Here is a 17362-nt window from a genome sequence, read left to right as displayed (position 1 = left end):
TTATCGTTTAACAGGTTAATAGTCTACTAGATTGCACTATATATATATATATATATATATATATATATATAACACGGTAATTGTCACAACACATTACCTCATCCTTACATACACCTATTTGAAGAGATACTATGCCTTAATTTCAACTAAAATCCAGCAGTAAGATTAACTAAAATACTTGCCTACTATCATGTATTTACCTGAGCCTCATCACAAGCATTTTAAATACATGAAGGTTCTGACATTTTGTGTAAATGACTAATTATTCATGACTTGTCTTACACTGGAAATCAGAAAGGCAGCATATTCTCATCCTTCCCCAGACAAAAACCTGCCTCAAATTCCCAGTCTGTATTTTAATCCATGGTTTTATTTTTGTTGCATTTTCTGGGTGGGGCATGTCGGACCGTTTCTGAGCTTAGAAGCTGCTAACGTGTTAATGTGTGAGCAATGCAGAGAGATGTTTGCTGGGCTAATTTTACCAAAGGGAAGGTATCGCTATTGGTCAGCTGCAGTAGAGGAAAAAAGAGTACTAGTAGATGATGTCAAGCGTTTATATAAAAAAAAAAGTAGATAGACAGACAGACAGTTAAGGCAATTTAGGCATCCAGCAGCAACAACACAATGCAATAAGAAACATATTAAACATAAATTAAAACACAGAAAAACAGAAAATATATAAGTCTATAAAAAACTTAATATACAAGGTAAAGATCTATCTGTAAACGGAGCATTGCAGTAGATGCTGCTAATGGTAATTAAATAATTAACAGAGCAAAATGCAAGGTGCAATGACATTGACTATAAATGTGACTGATGTGCCATATAAATATAAATATGCAATAAGTGAATATGTGAATACCCAATCATGAGTAACTGTACTTGACAGTAAGTGAGGTTGTGGAAGTGATAGTGTAAAGAATTAAGAATTAAGTGGTTAAATAATAATGTCCCTATGATAAATTAATAAAAGAAAAAATATAAAAAAAGAACATAAAAATTGAAAATCAAGTAAATATGGTAGTAATTCACAAGTAATAGAGATTATGACCCTAAGATCACCACTTTTAGAAATGTTACTGTTTGGAATGGCCAAACCATGGGTCAATCCAGGTTTTAACCTTTGCTTGAACAAATAAATGAATGAAGAAATAAAAGTCTAAATAAAGCATGATTACCAAATAACTAATTGGTAAATAAGTGGTAAGTGGTAAAATAACAAAAAATATTTAATTGTTCAAAAAATAAGGGATTGATATATTAAATAAATTGATATATGGTTATCTGTAAGAAGGGCTCATTTATAAGTTTGTTTAAGTCGTAAAAGCTAGATTTGTCTGTTTAGACGTAATTGTATCTTGAGAAATATTGACATAAGCTTTTATTAATGTTTGTATATGTAAGGGTTCGGTTATGATGCCACATAGCCTTATAAACATTGCTGTTCAGTAATGTCTCACTGGTTTTGCTTAATAAAAAAGCGTGGCATAGCTTTCGCATAGCAGCGAGGTGGCTCATCAATCTGAAAGGCCATATTAACGCCACTCAGAAGCATTTTAATGACCTCACAGCATTAAAGTGAAGTCAAGTCAGGCCCTGGTTGAGCTGACTGCAGCATTCGCAGAACGCTGTAACGCAGAGCAGTGACTTCACCCCACATGAAAACCAGGTCACTCTAAAAACAGAGGAGGACTGAGAGGAGAGAGAGAGAGAGAGAGAGAGAGAGAGAGAGAGAGAGCGCCCCATCGTATAGTTTCATGGTGAAATCCGAGTGCGTATTCCTCAATTATCACCTGGCAATCACAGCCAGTCTGTGACCACTTCATCCGCGGACTCCCTGAGCCAGTCACGTGATTTAGCAGCCACCACCAGCAGTTAAAATAGCCAGCCAGCCAGAGGGGGAACACAGAGAGAGAGAGAGAGAGAGAGAGAGAGAGAGAGAGAGAGAGAGAGTAAGCAGTCCTGGCCAGCTTGTCCACCACCAGCTAAACATCCGTGTTATTTTTAAGGAGCTAAATGTCAGCATGCAGCGAACAGTCCCCAAGACCCCGGTGTGTGTGGCTGGAGACAGGGGGTCAGGTCAAAGACGTAATGCTGGAGCTAACACAGCACAGATCAAACAACCACAGCTGAGTGTGTGTGTGTGTGTGTGTGTGTGTGAAAAAGAGAGAGAAGGGTGTGTAGCAGACTAATGTATTACCTCCTGCATTGCCAACTTTTGAACCAAACCATGTCAATTAAGAAAGTCTCAGTCATTAATATGAAGTCTTAACCAGACTCCCAAACCAAAAAGTGCCAATGTCCAACAAAAAAACAAGCATCTCAAAAATGTGACCTCCAAACAGCAGCATTTTGAGAAAATAGTAATTTATTAGAGATTGGTTCTGCTCTCAGAAAACGCTGACCTGGCGGCCCCAGTGGGCACGTAAGTCCAGTCTATCAGACGGCTCTGAGATTTCATGGTCTCATCAGTGGTCATGCTGAAGATTCATGTTGTCATCAGCATTACACAGATGCTTCGTCACACTCCAGCACACATTCACAGTAGTAATGTAGCAGCTAATGGACTAGCTAATGTAACAGCTACATTTACCTCATCTGTATCTATTAGTACACCCAGTCCAGACTATGGAATCAATGGGTTTAAAAACTAAAACAAATGGAGTTGAAGATACATTTTTAAAATTAAGTCATTCATTCTTGTTCAAAACAAACAAACAAAAAGCACATTTTTGCGCAAGTTTTTTCCAACACATCCAATAAAATGAATATCCAGAAAATAATAAGAGTTTGTTTTCAGATAAAGAAAAGTGTAGAATAATTTTAGTATCCAGTAAAATATCTGGCTAGAAGAAAATCAAAATAATATCCAGAAACATATATTTAAAAAAATAACCTACATAACCTTTAAATATACAGCTCTGGAAAAAAATAAGAGACCACTTAAAAATGATGAGTTTCTTTGATTTTACCAAATTGAAAATCTTTGGAATATAATCAAGAGGATGATCATAAGCGATCAAACCAAGCTGAACTGCTTGGATTTTTGCACCAGGAGTGGCATAAATTATCCAAAAGCAGTGTGTAAGACTGGTGGAGGAGAACATGGGTTATTCCACCACATATTGATTTCTGAACTCCTAATCTTTTGAACCAATAAACCTTTATGAACATGAACTTGTTTTTTTTGCATTATTTGAGGTCTGAAAGCTCTGCATCTTATTTGTCATTTTAGAGATTTCTAATTTTCAAATGACAATATTTTTATTTGGAATTTGGAAGAAATGTTGTCCGTGGTTTATAGAAAATCAACAATGTTCATTTTACTCAAACAAATACCTGTAAATAGCAAAATCAGAGAAACTGATTCATAAACTGAAGTGGTCTCTTAATTTTTTTCCAGAGCTGTATATCCAGAACTATATTTTAAGAAGAATATATCCAGACAAAAAAGGATTCACTTGAAAAGAATAGACTTAATATCCAGAAAGAAAAAAAATAAGAATAAAATGAGTCTTAAATAAAAAAATTAAATTATAAATGTAAAAAACAAAATGTATTTCCAAGAAAAGTAACAGTAAAAAAATAAAAAATAAAGGGATATCTAAAAAATATATTATTTAAAAAACAAAAATAAATGTATACCAAGAAATTGAAAATAAATAAAGAAAATTAATATCTGCAATAATAACATAAAAAAACTGTCAGGTATTCAAAATATTTTGGTCCGCCCGAAAATCTCAGTCTACCCTTGATGGAGCTCCCAGTGAAAGCTTACTAATCAGCTCTGTAGCAGTGATGCTCCACAGCTGAAATTTAGGTTTCAGTCCCAGCTGTGCCATGTGCCGTTCTTTACAGGGGGTTCTGAGAACGCAACTGGTCTCATGCTCAGTAGGAGGGAAGAACGACAGGGTTCTTCACACGTCTGACTCAGCAAGACAAGAAGACTAGAACGAAAACAGACAAATATCAGTGCAGATCAGCGCCTGTACTAATAATAACAATCACTGTAATTCTACGTTAACCTTGTGTCATTTTAGAGCATTTCTGTTGGTCCATTCATCATGAAGATTAGATACAATGTAAAAAAATATCACCAAATTCACAGTATTTCAAAAATTACAAAAAATACAAAAATGGATATACCAGATTTGTAATTCTCAGCATGATAATTGCTTGATTATGGTTACCAGAACATCAGAGAGAACGGCGTTGTGTGTTCTCTTGTTCTGCCAAAGTATGTGTATGTGTGTGTTGAGAGAGGGTGTCCAGGGGGTGAGGGGCTAGGCCTCATTAGGGATCAAGGGGGTGGGAGAACTAGTTCAAATTTATTGCCTGTGTCAGCTGTGTCAAATTTGGCAAGCTCAAATGGTCAGCTTGCAAATGGCTGGGGTAAAACTAGGGGTCAGCAGACCTTGTAATAATTAGTCATTTATGCAGCTTGAACACTTCATTAGTAGCAAAAAAAAAAAAAAAAAAACAGACACAACATTTACTAATATTATTATTTCAGTTCTACAAATTCTGCATTGGCTCTAATCCTTTCACATAACGTTTCATAACCTCTAGTCTATTGACAATCTTACCTTTTCTTCTTCTCAGGTGAGTGTTGAGGTTCGGCTGTGTCCCAATTCCACTGATTGGCTGCTTCTTCGCAAGAGGCACAACTGGACAACAGTGCAGCATAGCAAGGCAAAGTTCTGACCTACTGACCTCTTGTTCTTTGTTTTTTCTCTCTCTGGTACCAATCTTATTCAAAAACACACATTTAAACACCTTCTAAAGTTCATTTTTATCTATAGACAGTGGACCACCCACTTTTGGGGCTTTGTCTCTATTTTAGTGGGGTCAGAAAAGAGTAGCCAGTTGTTCTTAATGCCAGTTGTATTTTACGATGTGGTTTAAGCTGTTAGACCACCAATCGACCTTTCGCTTACAGCTTGCTCTGGGCTCCAGAAACAGACAGCTAGCAACTAAAAGCTATAATCGGCAAGTTAACCCTGTTAGGAACACAAGAAACTATTGTACTGTAAATCAAATCAATCAGGTCTAAACACTTCTTACAACTTTGAGTTGAATAGGCGGGGCTGACCTTCTATAAGCTAAATAGGAACATACTATATTTGTTTTAATTGTGTGACATTGCAAAAAAAGATTAGTTTGAAACACATCTTTACACAAATTTAGTATATGTATATTATTATATATAGTATTAATAATGCCATCTCACATGCATTATTGTAATGTTTGCCTTTCAGGTAAGAATGAAATGTTGTGTTTTGCATGACATGGGCCCATAAAATGACAGTGATGATATGGGCCCTTTAAAGGACTCATACACTGAAATGACAGATCAGAGCTATCAATATGTGGATGACCAGTCAGCCCCACATGATCCACTGCAGCCTGTAGAGTGAGTCATCATTATTAGTAATAGCTGGATCTGTAGGATGACTGCAGCGCATTGGGTTATGTTTTACAGCCATCTTGTTTTAGAGTCTGGACACAGCTGGTGGAAATGAATGGTTCAACACGTCCGCGGGCTGTCGTCACATGTCAGCACGTCAACATCGAAGCTCTGCACCCAAACAAGAATCTTCGTCCACTTGTCATCTCTGCTCCTTTTTTTTTTCTATTTAAATGTATACCCGACAGGTGTATTCTGGGCAGTGGGGCGAGCAGGGCCTCGCCAGCTAGGCTGCTGTTGCTAGGTGCTTGTATACAACTCAGCATTGGGTTATTTCCATCACGGAGTTAGCACCTAGCAAAGCTGGCTGAGACACAAATAAATAAGATCGGGTTGCCAGGTCTTAGATCTTGCCGCCACTTTGTAAAATAAAGGAGAGTGGGAAAGGAGAAAGAGAGGCTGGTGGGTTTACTGTGAGCATGTAAGGATGTACAGAATCCTCCAATTTCTAAGCCAAAAACAGTAACTGGTATACTATACATTTTATTATGGCCCAGGTCAGGGCATTATGGGGTGGAAGGGGCCCACACTAAGTTGACCTTAAGACACTTTGTTGTTTGCCCTTTAATCACTGCTTTGCAACCATCTATGTCACCTGTTTACCCTATATTTTAATTTTGGAATCTTCAAAATACTGACTTTGGTCAATTTGTCTGATTTAACCTGATTTTAAATGCATTTCTAATATATTCTACATTCCACGCTCTTTTTTACAAATACCTAAAAATCAGCCAAGAAGGTAGAACTGGGGTGAAGGTTTAGAGCTGCATGGCCTCCAAATCGAGAGTCCAAACTAAGGTGTTTCAGATTTATTGTAAGATTGTTGCACAAGCAGCCAAAGGGTATAGAGGAACAAATGAGAAATAGGATATATAGAATTCCAAATAAAAATATTGACATTTAGAGCCTTTATTTGCAGTTAATGAGATGTATTTTTATTTTTGGCAATTAGTATAAACCCAATATGTGTCATGTTTGATCTGGTAAACTTCATCTCATTGATTATTATTCATCCATCCCTGCATTTCAGGCCTACAACTCATTTCAAAAAAGTTGGGTCGGTAAAGCACAAACCACTTTGTAATGTTTCCATTCCTTCTTAAAACACCTAAAATACATTTTAACAGTAAGGAAAGTGTTTCTGATGTTATGTTGTCCCACACTTTTTCTATTCTTTATCTTTACTGCAAAAGTCATGGCATTTGTTGTAAAGTTCTGGAATAACGATTCGTCTGTCCACAATACACATTTCCAATGCATGATGGCTCATCCTGGCTGCCTCCTGGAAGCCTAGAAAAGTCTACATTACTTCTGGACATGTTTTGCAGAGTAAAGTTTTAAGGGCATTTGTAAATTTAACTATGTATTGTAATAATAATTTGCCCATTTGGCTCTATCAGATATTGTTAAATGATGCAGAATGAATTCTTGATGCAGGTTGCCCTTTACACACGTAAATACCTACCAATTCTTGAATGGTTTAATGTCATCGTGAAAAGTTCAGGGAGGAATTATGGAAATCCTTCCATTCTTTCTTTTGAGGAACACTGTTTCTAAAAAGAAAAAAAAAAAACAATAAATTTCTCATGCATTTGTTATTGAACTGGATATTCTCTGTCTGTATTTGCCTGCATATTGTCCCATCTTTTTCTGATTTAGGGTTGTAATGGTAAAATTCCCACTAAAGATATTTGGTTCAAGGTAAATGATAAAACTGGCCTATAATAGTGCCAATAATGCAATCGAACAATTTATCAGCAATATATACCCCTGTTAATAGTGTGCACCCCTTTGAGTAACCAATTCCCCATTCTTGTACATGGCCTCAGCCCTTACTGGCATCCTGCTGTTTCTAAGAGGATCTATCTCTCTGTCTCTTTAGCACTGCCAGACCCTTAGCTTGGCACACTGGCCAGAGTTAATTGTCTCACATTGTGCTCTCTCTGTCTGTCTTATAGGGTGTGGTCGCTTAATAGCCCAGCACTGGTCACACAAGGAGCGGTCAGAATACGCTGCAGTGAACATCTGTAAAGATCGGCTGAGTCTGAGCTTGCCCTAGGATTGGGGCGGGGGAACGGTTCATGAAGTGTGCGATTTGCATAACTATGGTGGGCTTTTGTGGCAACAGGAAACTGTTTTGTCAGGGCTACAGTTCTGAAAGTTGATTGGCTCTCTGACTCACAACTATTGGGAGGAAATATTATAAAAGCCGAAACAAAAGAAGAGCATTAAAGAAAAGTGGGAATACTCTTGAGGAACTCGTCTTTTAAAAGGGCCAAGCGCATGTTCTTTCCCCTACTCAAACGAGGGCCAACGACACACAACACACACCTGTCTCACACGTCTTTAGCACATTTGACTATTCACACCCATACCACGTCAGTCTCAGGGGGGCTGAACAAGCATCACTCTGTCCTCTGCAAAATACAAACTGATGGGTGGAGAACGCATTGCAATAAACGCCAATACCATTCGTCTGTCACTACCCCAACAGAGATGGCCTGTTAACAATCATGTCAAGAGGAAATTTACTTAGAGGAATCTATAGATACTTAACTGGGTTTCATCACACTCAAAATAAATGATACCATTTATTTCTGATTCATTGACATTATAAATTATCTCTATTTCTGTATATTGGTTTAATTTTTTATACAAAGTTATTAGCCTCTATATGAAGATTTAATACTTGTAGAAAGATCTATATTTTTGTTAAAACAATGGTCTGAATTTTACACATTTGGAAAAATGTCTTTTTTTTATTTCTTTATTTTTGCAGTGTCAATGGTCTTTCTCAGAAAGATCTCATTTGCTACATTAATGTCTCAAGTTTAGTAGAAAAAAAATCTCCCACCACAGGATGATCTTTGTGATCCCTCAGCCCAATAAACTTGGTTTAAATGTACTAGAAAGCTTGAAAAAAGGTCACATGAGGAGACCAGGATCAAACGGACATTAAGGACCCTGAAACTCAAGAGGCCAAGTGGTAGTCCCACTGCCATAAACCTATCTTTCTTGCAAGATAACACTAATTGCTGGGAGGACTCTACTAACCATGCACGGGAAAGCGAGCATCCTGTTAGCGATGCGTCGTGAGCACTTGATGTTGATTCCGCATAAACTAACAAAAGCCTGCTGGAACTCGTCTGATTAAAAGGCCCCATTGTTTTCTTATTAGGGGCCTGCCACGTTAGCAAAAGGTGTGACAGGCCAACATTAAAAATGCAAGCGGTCAGCTTAGGCCTCCAGCAAACATCCCTTTCTCCCCCTCCTTTTCTCCCCACGAACACCTCAAAGCTTTAAACACAGTGGACCATGATGAATGCATCAATACTGATTTGGGGAGATTAACTTTAATCATCCATCCAAAATTACGTTTAGGGTGAAACTGCTGTTTACAATGGCATCAGTGGGAGCCACACCTTAATCTCTGGCCTATGTCACTCTCGCAGGAATAAACCATCTCTCGATGATCTTCGATGTCTACTTTGTCCCTCTAGACTCGAATGAGGCAACCGTTTTAGCATGTAGGCTGTTTCTGGAGGAGCTGTTTGGTTTGCTTCTCTCATGTTGGCTTGCCAGAGTGAGCTGCCACATTTGGCATGTGGATTATCTGTATTTATGGAATACTCTGTTTTATTAATACTTCAAACCCACCAAAGATATCTGACAGAATACAAGGCTAAGCATCACAGTCTAAGAAAGAAAAGAGGTAGAGACATCCATCAGGTCAGTGAGGGACCAAGATGCACTGTTGTTTTCCCACTCATATTCAGGCAAGTCCCGCCCCTGCACTAGGATTGGTTAGTGGAGTTTCACATAAAGTGATAATATGCTAGAATTGGTTAAAAGCACCAGGCCTCCTTTAATAAAATTCAGCATTCCAAATTCCAATTTTCTCATCTTCCAGGGTTTTTTTGTAGAGCTAGGATTGTTGTAGAGCTAGGATTATTAGATTATTAGTGTCCCATTTCCAGCGTTAAAATTGGCCAGCAATACCCATTCCTAGTGCTCAGACTTGGTAATAGTCCCCATTTCAATGCTGAGATTCGGTAGTAATTCCCCATTTCTAGGACAAGAATTCAGCGTTTTGCACCAAATGCACATTTGCCATAGATGGGATTGGCTAGCAGTGCCTCCTTTTTTAACACTAGGATTTTGTAGTAGTGCCTTATTTCTTGCGCTTGGATTTGGTACTAGTGCCCTTTTTCCAGAGATGGGATTGGCTAGCAGTTCTAGTAGGCTACTGGGATTTAAAATTTGGTAGTAAACATTGTGAAATAATGGTCATTCCCAATGTTAAGATTTATTACCAGTAACCCATTTCCATTTTTGCAGCTCTGAATTGGCTTGTGGTGAGGAATTTTGTTGTGCTGGGATTTACTAGTTGTGCACAGTTTCCAAAGTTTCTATTTGGAATTCCAATTTCTTGTGCTTGGAATTTTGTAGTATATATTTTCATGGCTAGGTCTAGCTAGAAGTGACTTATTTTTAGTACTAGGATTGCTGTATACTTCTTATATATAATGAGATCTAGATGTATAAGGCTTATAAACCCTTATATTGATATACCTGAACATAGTACACACTAACGTGTTTAAATCATGTATTCATTTTTAGTGCTAGGATTGCTGTGCGCATTTACCAGCTCTGGGATTGGCAAGCAATATGCCATATCCAGTTCTAGGATTTGCAGGTAGTAACAATTTGTTTCTACAGAAATAAAGTAGTTATTTGACTCAATCATATAAACATGGGACCCGTTTTTTTTGTTATAGAGAACCCTTGATTACAAAATGTTTATCCTCCATAATAATCATTTACATTGAAACTATTCTTAGGTATTCACTGCTCTAAACAGATCCTTTCCATTTACTAAGAAACCTTTGAAGATCTTTTTTGAAAGAGTGTACTATTGGCTAGTGTATTACCTCCCAGCCAATCCTCTGGCAGGGGGCGGGGTCAGCCGTAATACAGGCGGAGAAAAAATGACCGGGACAAGAAGCCGGTGAACACATCCCACTGACAGTCAACAGCTCTAATAACCCAGAGACACTGACTGACACCCAGCCACACCATGGGACCTTCCCAACTCTGCGGGCTGAGTGTGGAGGCGTCCTTTAACCATACGGGCTCCGAGACTGGACTTATTACCACAGCTTTGAGCGCTTGAGGACACTTGCTGAACATCACCCTGAGGGCCTTAAGGATCTAGATATTAATGGATGGACTTTTGAGGGTCGTTTGAGTGCTGTGAAGCTTCAGAAATTGAGTCGACTCTGTCACTGTGCACTTCTATAGGACAATGTATGGAATAAACCGGCGCTGCTTTTACATGTAAGTTCACTTCCACTCCTTAATATATATTACTGTTCTAAATAAGTTTTTCTGTTTTTGCAATGTATAGGTATATGTTTGAGTAAAATGTACATTGTTGTTTTATTCTATAAACTACGGACATTTCTCCCAAATTCCAAAAAAAAATATTGTCATTTATAGCATTTATTTGCAGAAAATTATAAATGGCTAGTAACAGCTTTCAGACCTCAAATAATGCAAAGAGCTCAGAATCAATATTTGGTGGAATAACCCCGGTTTTTAATCACAGTTTTCATGCATCTTGGCACGTTCTCCTCCACCAGTCTTACACACTGCTTTTGGATAACTTATGGGCTTGGACATACATCTTGTGTAAATTAATGATAACGTAAGTTCATATAACGTAAGTTCATAACTTACGTATGAACATATATTTTTTAATGTATATATGTGGGTTCTGTTTTTATTATATTGTAATATTTAGTTAAGTCTTAATAAGTAACTCATAGGTTGAAGTAAGGGTGTTATAGCAGATAACACACTAAATATGCAGTTATTTGGATACATTAATATAATATACTTCTATTTAAAACAAGAAGACAAATAGTAAACTTTAACACAGCACTAATGTTGTAGATATTGTTTATTATTGATCAAGTTTTTGACATTGGCTTTGCCATAAATGTAATATAATTCAATGGTGAGGCAGTTCATGAAGTACATCAATTTCTTAATATATATGCTTTATGCAGTTCTGTTTACATATAGGCTAATATTATATTTGGAGGAATGAGGCCTAATAATATAGCAGATAAGAACAATGTGAAGTAAGCATGATTAGGAAAGTTTATTGGTCTATATTTTAAAGTGTAACTTTATAATTTTGTCATTATTTTTATACGTATGTACACTTATTTTGTACTGAAATCTGTACCTGGTTTGTTTACAGATCTTTTCACTTCTTCGTGGTGTGGTGTCATGCACAGGTAAACGTTCAAACCTACTTCAAACCTGTTCTGTGTTGTTTAGAAAGCTAATTTGGAACAATAGGAAGAGTTTAGATCAGTTTTAGCCCTATACTGGGGCTTTAAGAGACGTTAGATTAGACAGTCCACCACGTTATTTCTGTATTATCTGCTTTAAAAGTCTCTTAACTACAAGCCAGTGCTAAAACTTATAGACAGAGAGCAACGTGTGATCTTATTTTTTCCTTTACATTAAAAAGGGGGAGAATCCCCCTTCTCCTAATTTTAAGCAGCATGTGAGGCAGCAGGGGGCGCAGTCGGACGGGCTCAGCCGGCGCCAGCTCCGGGTCTACCAGCTCTACAGCCGCACCAGCGGACGCCACGTCCAGATCCAGGGGAAGAGGGTGACCGCTACGGCCGAGGACGGCAGCGCTTACGGTGGGTTGGATGAGTAGCTTATGCCCGGTGTTTAACAGCCGTGCTAACGCTGCTTCTGCTTCTGTTTTACCTTTTTATCTGCTTAAACACAACAAACAAAACTTTTAAAAATCTTTTTAACATGTATTACCACGTTTATCATTACATTTATATAAAGTAAACCTCATTCGCAGCTTATTAAAATAAGATGAGAAATTGGAAATATTAAATATAGTTAGCAACTCCCAGCTTTTTTGTCATGTTTTGAAATAAATGCATGTGCCATTTATCACACCATTACGTGCAATCATATTTATTTGATAACGTTTATATGCAGTATTTCTCATAAAAGAAATATGTAGCTAGATGCATTATGCTTAAAAAAACACTTTAGTGGTTGAAATGAGAGTGTTAGAGCACATAACACACTCAAACTAAAATGTGTAGTAAGCATGATTAGAAAACTTATTTTAAAATGGAAATTATATTATTTCTATCACTAATATGTAATTTAGAGTAGATCTGGAGTGAAATTGTAAAGAAATATACAGATTTCATTCTTCATCATAAAGGAATCTGGGTTGTAAAACACAAATGAAGCCATATCTAAAACTACTGGACAGTGCAGCAAAGAATGTGTTCTAAATTTGATATGTATTTTGTATGATGGTAAAATAGTTGTAAACCTGAAAAAAAAGTCATTTTGGGTACTGCATGTCCCTGCATGACCCTGTGTGTTCCCCTTTACCTTGTATCTGTTAGGGAAAAAATATGTTTTTAACATTTTAATCAAGTATCATATCCATTTTATGCCTTAACATTCTGTTTGGGAGATTTTAAATATGTTAAATCCATCAGACCTTTTGGTCCATTCACCAACACAAAGATTTCTTTCGCTAAAAAAAGGCACATTTTACACTAAATCACTCTGAATGACTTTGTTTAGATCTTACCCATTGAACTAATTGAGAGGAATTCCTCTTTAACTGAACATTAACTTACATTAAGTTTCGGTTGAGATAAGGACACTTTGAAATCCTTGATTGATTGGGCAGTTTGTAAAGGCAGTACTCATAATGACTGTTCTGCCACTTCAAAGAATTGCTTTAAGATGTGTTAATTTACTATAGTTATCAAAACCAAAGGCCTAAAGAGTTATTATTTAACTGGAATAAATCTTAGCTTCAGTAAGGAACCAGTAAGTAAAAAAGGAGAAAGTGCTTAGTATTTGTTGAGTTTTGTTTGATAAAATTTGCAGTAGGATTAATGTTTATTGTTTTCTAAAATAAAAAAAGGTTAAAAAAGTGTTGCTGGTTAGTGCATATTTTAGGTCAAAGAGCAATACTTACAATACAATAATAATACAATACAATACAATACAGAAAAATCATCAATCTTTCTAACTTTCAAAAAGGATTTCAATATAAAGTTACTTTAGACAGATGGCCGGCCTATCAAGGTATTTGATATGGTGCAAATGGCAGTTAAAATCAAATAATAATCAAATAAAAATAATATAATAATATAACAATATGATTATTATTACTTAAGTCTAACACTGGTTGATTTGCTGTGTTGCAGCCAGGCTGTATGTGGAGACGGACACGTTTGGCAGTCGGGTTCGAATCAAAGGAGCCGAGAGTGGCAGATACCTGTGCATGAACCGCAGGGGGAAGCTGGTGGGCAAGGTATGTTCATTTTCTAGAGCTTGAAAGTCCCAGAAAACAAGTGTTTTGTGTGGAAAGTTGGAAAACATAAAGGTGGAAGTTGAGGAGATTTTAAAGTAGTTTGGTTTCAGTATCAATTATTGTCTGTTGTTAGTGATGGTGCATTCCATTTAAACTAATGTCAGAATTTCTGAGAAGTAGGATATTTCACCAGTAATGGACTGAGAGACCAGTTGTGATAGCTAATTGATATTTTGGGTACAGTGTACAATTATCGAAATGCAGTCAACTCAAATGTGTCAAGTGTGATGTCATTGCTAGTTCTGACTTACTAGTTTCGATATCAATATTATAAAAGAGCGTGTGTGTATTTGATTGACTGGCTTGCAGTTGCCAGTGTTGAGGAGGAAGTTTCCCTCACACCCATGTGTGCTGGTCAGATGTCACGCTGCTACTTCCTTCAGGGAAGTGGAAAAGATGTCTTCAGCACTGTGTGCTTGGCATGAAGAAAGCACAGGGAGAGTTTGATACAGTCAACTTGGAATGTAGTGGTGGTACAGGCTGTACTTCCTGCTGGCCTGTACACAAGGCAAAACTGATGTGGTAGCATTGATGGTGAATCATAACTAAATTTCAAAACGTTTATTGTGTTTTGTGACAGAATATCTCCTAATTACAAGAATATCTTGTTATTACGCAATTATGTCACAAAAAGATAGACAGATAGATACTTTATTGATCCCTGTGGGGAAATTTTGGAAAAGCTAATTATGTGGCACAGAAAATCTTTAAATATGCGAAAGTATAATGCTGCAAATAAAATTCCTAAAACAGCATAGATGGTATTTTGATATAGACATAAACAGACCCCCTAACACAGCATTATTCCTATCTACATATGTTTGAGTCACACAGAAAGCAAATGCATACACAATATATATTTTTTGATTTTAAGCATTATGTCTTATAATAAGATTCTTTATAATATTTACATTTACATCATTCCGCTGAATCTGTAACAAAGTCAAAACTCACGGTTCATTATTTAAAATGAATATTTGCTGGTGTTTTGTAACCAGATGTAGCTTGGCTGGCTTTATGGCCTTCTGTCACTGCTCCTACTAAAATCCTACCTGGTGCAGTCATCAGTGTATTTATTTAACATTTAGTTCATTTTTGTCATATAATGTTACTATGGTTCATGTCAAAGATTATACTGGGTCAGACCCTCCTGACTTTTAGAAACATGGTATTACACACACTGAACATTAGAGCATTCAATATTACAAACATACTTAGTTAGTTATTGTAAGTCAGTTACAAGTTGTATAGGGTCCTATACATATTTTATAGATTTTCCTTTATAGTTTTATTTGAATGTAAATTACATTTTTTACAGACACCTGACTTGTTGAAAGGTTTAAACGTCTTTGTAAATGTTTAAATGCATTTATGTCAGGTGCCATGTAAGGCTTATTATGCAGGTACTCCTTTGAGCTCCGCCCTAAAGTAAAGTTTTGTGTTTTATTCCATTTGTTCACTTTGATTGCAGCAATAAATATTATTGCAGTTTCAGTTTAAGTAGATTTAAGAGGGGGTCTTTTGTTGGAAACAATGACATCTACAGTTAGTATTAGGAACTGTCCTCATGGGTTGTTGTTCGTGATGGTCCATTGGAAATCGCATGACTGACAAATCAGTTGCTGTAAACTCCAAAGTATTTAGCCAACTGCTTAAAAAGTGCTTTAAAACAGTGTAAAATGTTATTCTCTTGATGATATTCTCTGTTCTGCTTCTGAGGTAAATAAAATGCAGCATTATACTTACCATAATTAAATTATTATCATAATATATAGGTATTGGCAGTCTGAAAGTTTATAAGTATTGAGGCTTGCAAAATGCTTTGGAAATGCTAGGAAAACACTTTTACACTTATAAGTAAAGTTTTTTATTTGGTCCCTCTTAACTTACCTTCTGGCTCCTTTAACTTATACAAAGCAAGGAAAGACAAATAGTTTATATCTGATGGGGACAAATAGCAGTATATGTGGTGGACCAAGAGCCAGCAGCACTAAATAAAATTGGTTCATCTGCACCATTTAGGTAGCCCTACTAAAGAGGAGGGTATATTATAATATACCGTCCACTGAAAGATTCTTCTGTGGCTCTTCTTTAAGATGTCTTAAATTTGTAACAATATAGTGTAACCAGACTTAAGATATCAACAGACTTAAGATCAAGCAACAACAGTGCTTTTCTCCATCATCAGATTTTCTCTTTATATTGAACTATGTATGGTACAAGAGCATCTACTGATGTTTTTATTTCTTCCACAGCCCAACGGCAAGGGCAGGGACTGCATCTTCACAGAGATTGTCCTGGAGAACAACTACACAGCCTTCCAGAACGCCAAATACGAGGGCTGGTACGTTGCCTTCACCAGGAAAGGAAGGCCCGTTAAGGCATCCAAAACAAAGCAGAACCAAAGAGAAGTCCACTTCATCAAGCGGCTGAACAAAGGGCCCCTTCCCTTCCCCAACTCGGACCAGCCTAAACACTTTGAGTTCATCAGCCTTCCTCCGACACGGCGGGCCAAGCGCAACAGGAAACCCCACACAGCTTCCTAACACTGGACAGTACGAACCTACAGGACTGGTTTTATGAACTAATATCAAGAAAGAAGAGGCAGCTTTATTTTTTATATTTTCACAGTTAATGGACATTTTAAAAATGCCAAAAACAAAAACACTGGACACTCGTTATAACAGGGTGACTTGTAAATATGGTAAGATAGTCAAAGAAGATGTATATATTTAATAAGCTCAGAATGTTTTTGTGTGTCGTGTGAGCGCTTTATGAAGAGATGGAGAGAGACTGGATTATAACATTCAGAAATAAACAAGATATTAAAAATACTCATCTAGTCTATAAATATTGTTTTAAGAGGTCTCAATATAGACGAATTTAAGCAAGTTGCTTAAATAAGAATGCATTTGCTGTAGGAGGTAAGAGGAAGGTGCTCTGGAATACATATAGACTCAAACAGATACACAATATGGACAAATGAATTGAAACACATCTATGTTGATTGCAGATCCACAATAATGCATACATTATCACCAAATGTGATGATCTATTTATGGCCTGTAGCCTCACTGACCTGAGTTCATACGATGTGGGTTTAAGTAAATAATTATAATGTCTTTGATTATATTGATATTTTGATAACAAATACCCAAATGAAACATGAGCTATTTATTACAGACTGCTTTGTATCAAAGTTTAAATAAGAATATTTGTTTTGAAAACAATTTTTTTGTGATGGCACAGACCATAGACTGTATATAGCTGGACAGGGGTGCGTTTCCCGTACAACGACGGAGCCTAGCATTGAACTAACGTGGTACGATGCATCGTTAAACTAACTAACATCTGAAGTACGACCGTTTCCCGAAACCATCGTACTTTGTTGGTACCACAGAAGTCTGAACTATGTTGGTTTGAACCACCGTGGTCTTAACTAAGGT

The 17362-nt window shown here is 36.8% G+C and overlaps 1 protein-coding gene and 1 long non-coding RNA gene across 3 annotated transcripts in view; both read left to right on the top strand.

The window, feature by feature from the left end:
* Nucleotides 1-6010, top strand: part of LOC111192673 (uncharacterized) — a 34217-nt gene extending 28207 nt beyond the window's left edge. The window contains exon 6 of the long non-coding RNA XR_002650078.2: nt 4603-6010. This is a non-coding gene — a long non-coding RNA (uncharacterized LOC111192673). The remainder of the gene's footprint in view (nt 1-4602) is intronic.
* A 4284-nt stretch (nt 6011-10294) lies between these two features.
* fgf17 (fibroblast growth factor 17) lies at nt 10295-16750 on the top strand. Of its 2 annotated transcripts, none has more exons than XM_015600796.3 (5): nt 10295-10804; nt 11736-11772; nt 12045-12189; nt 13750-13856; nt 16172-16750. In XM_015600796.3, the coding sequence occupies exons 1-5, from the start codon at nt 10773-10775 to the stop codon at nt 16460-16462; spliced, it is 612 nt and encodes a 203-aa protein (XP_015456282.1). In that variant the 5' UTR covers nt 10295-10772; the 3' UTR covers nt 16463-16750. The 2 variants fall into 2 exon arrangements, with proteins under 2 accessions (XP_015456282.1, XP_007231558.1); XM_007231496.4 differs by having other exon boundaries at nt 12012-12189.
* Nucleotides 16751-17362: the final 612 nt, after the last annotated feature.

This window comes from Astyanax mexicanus, chromosome 12 (assembly GCF_023375975.1).
Source record: "Astyanax mexicanus isolate ESR-SI-001 chromosome 12, AstMex3_surface, whole genome shotgun sequence".
NCBI lineage: Eukaryota > Metazoa > Chordata > Actinopteri > Characiformes > Acestrorhamphidae > Astyanax > Astyanax mexicanus.
Note: the sequence above shows the minus strand (reverse complement) of the source record. Positions and strands in the feature narration are given on the sequence as shown.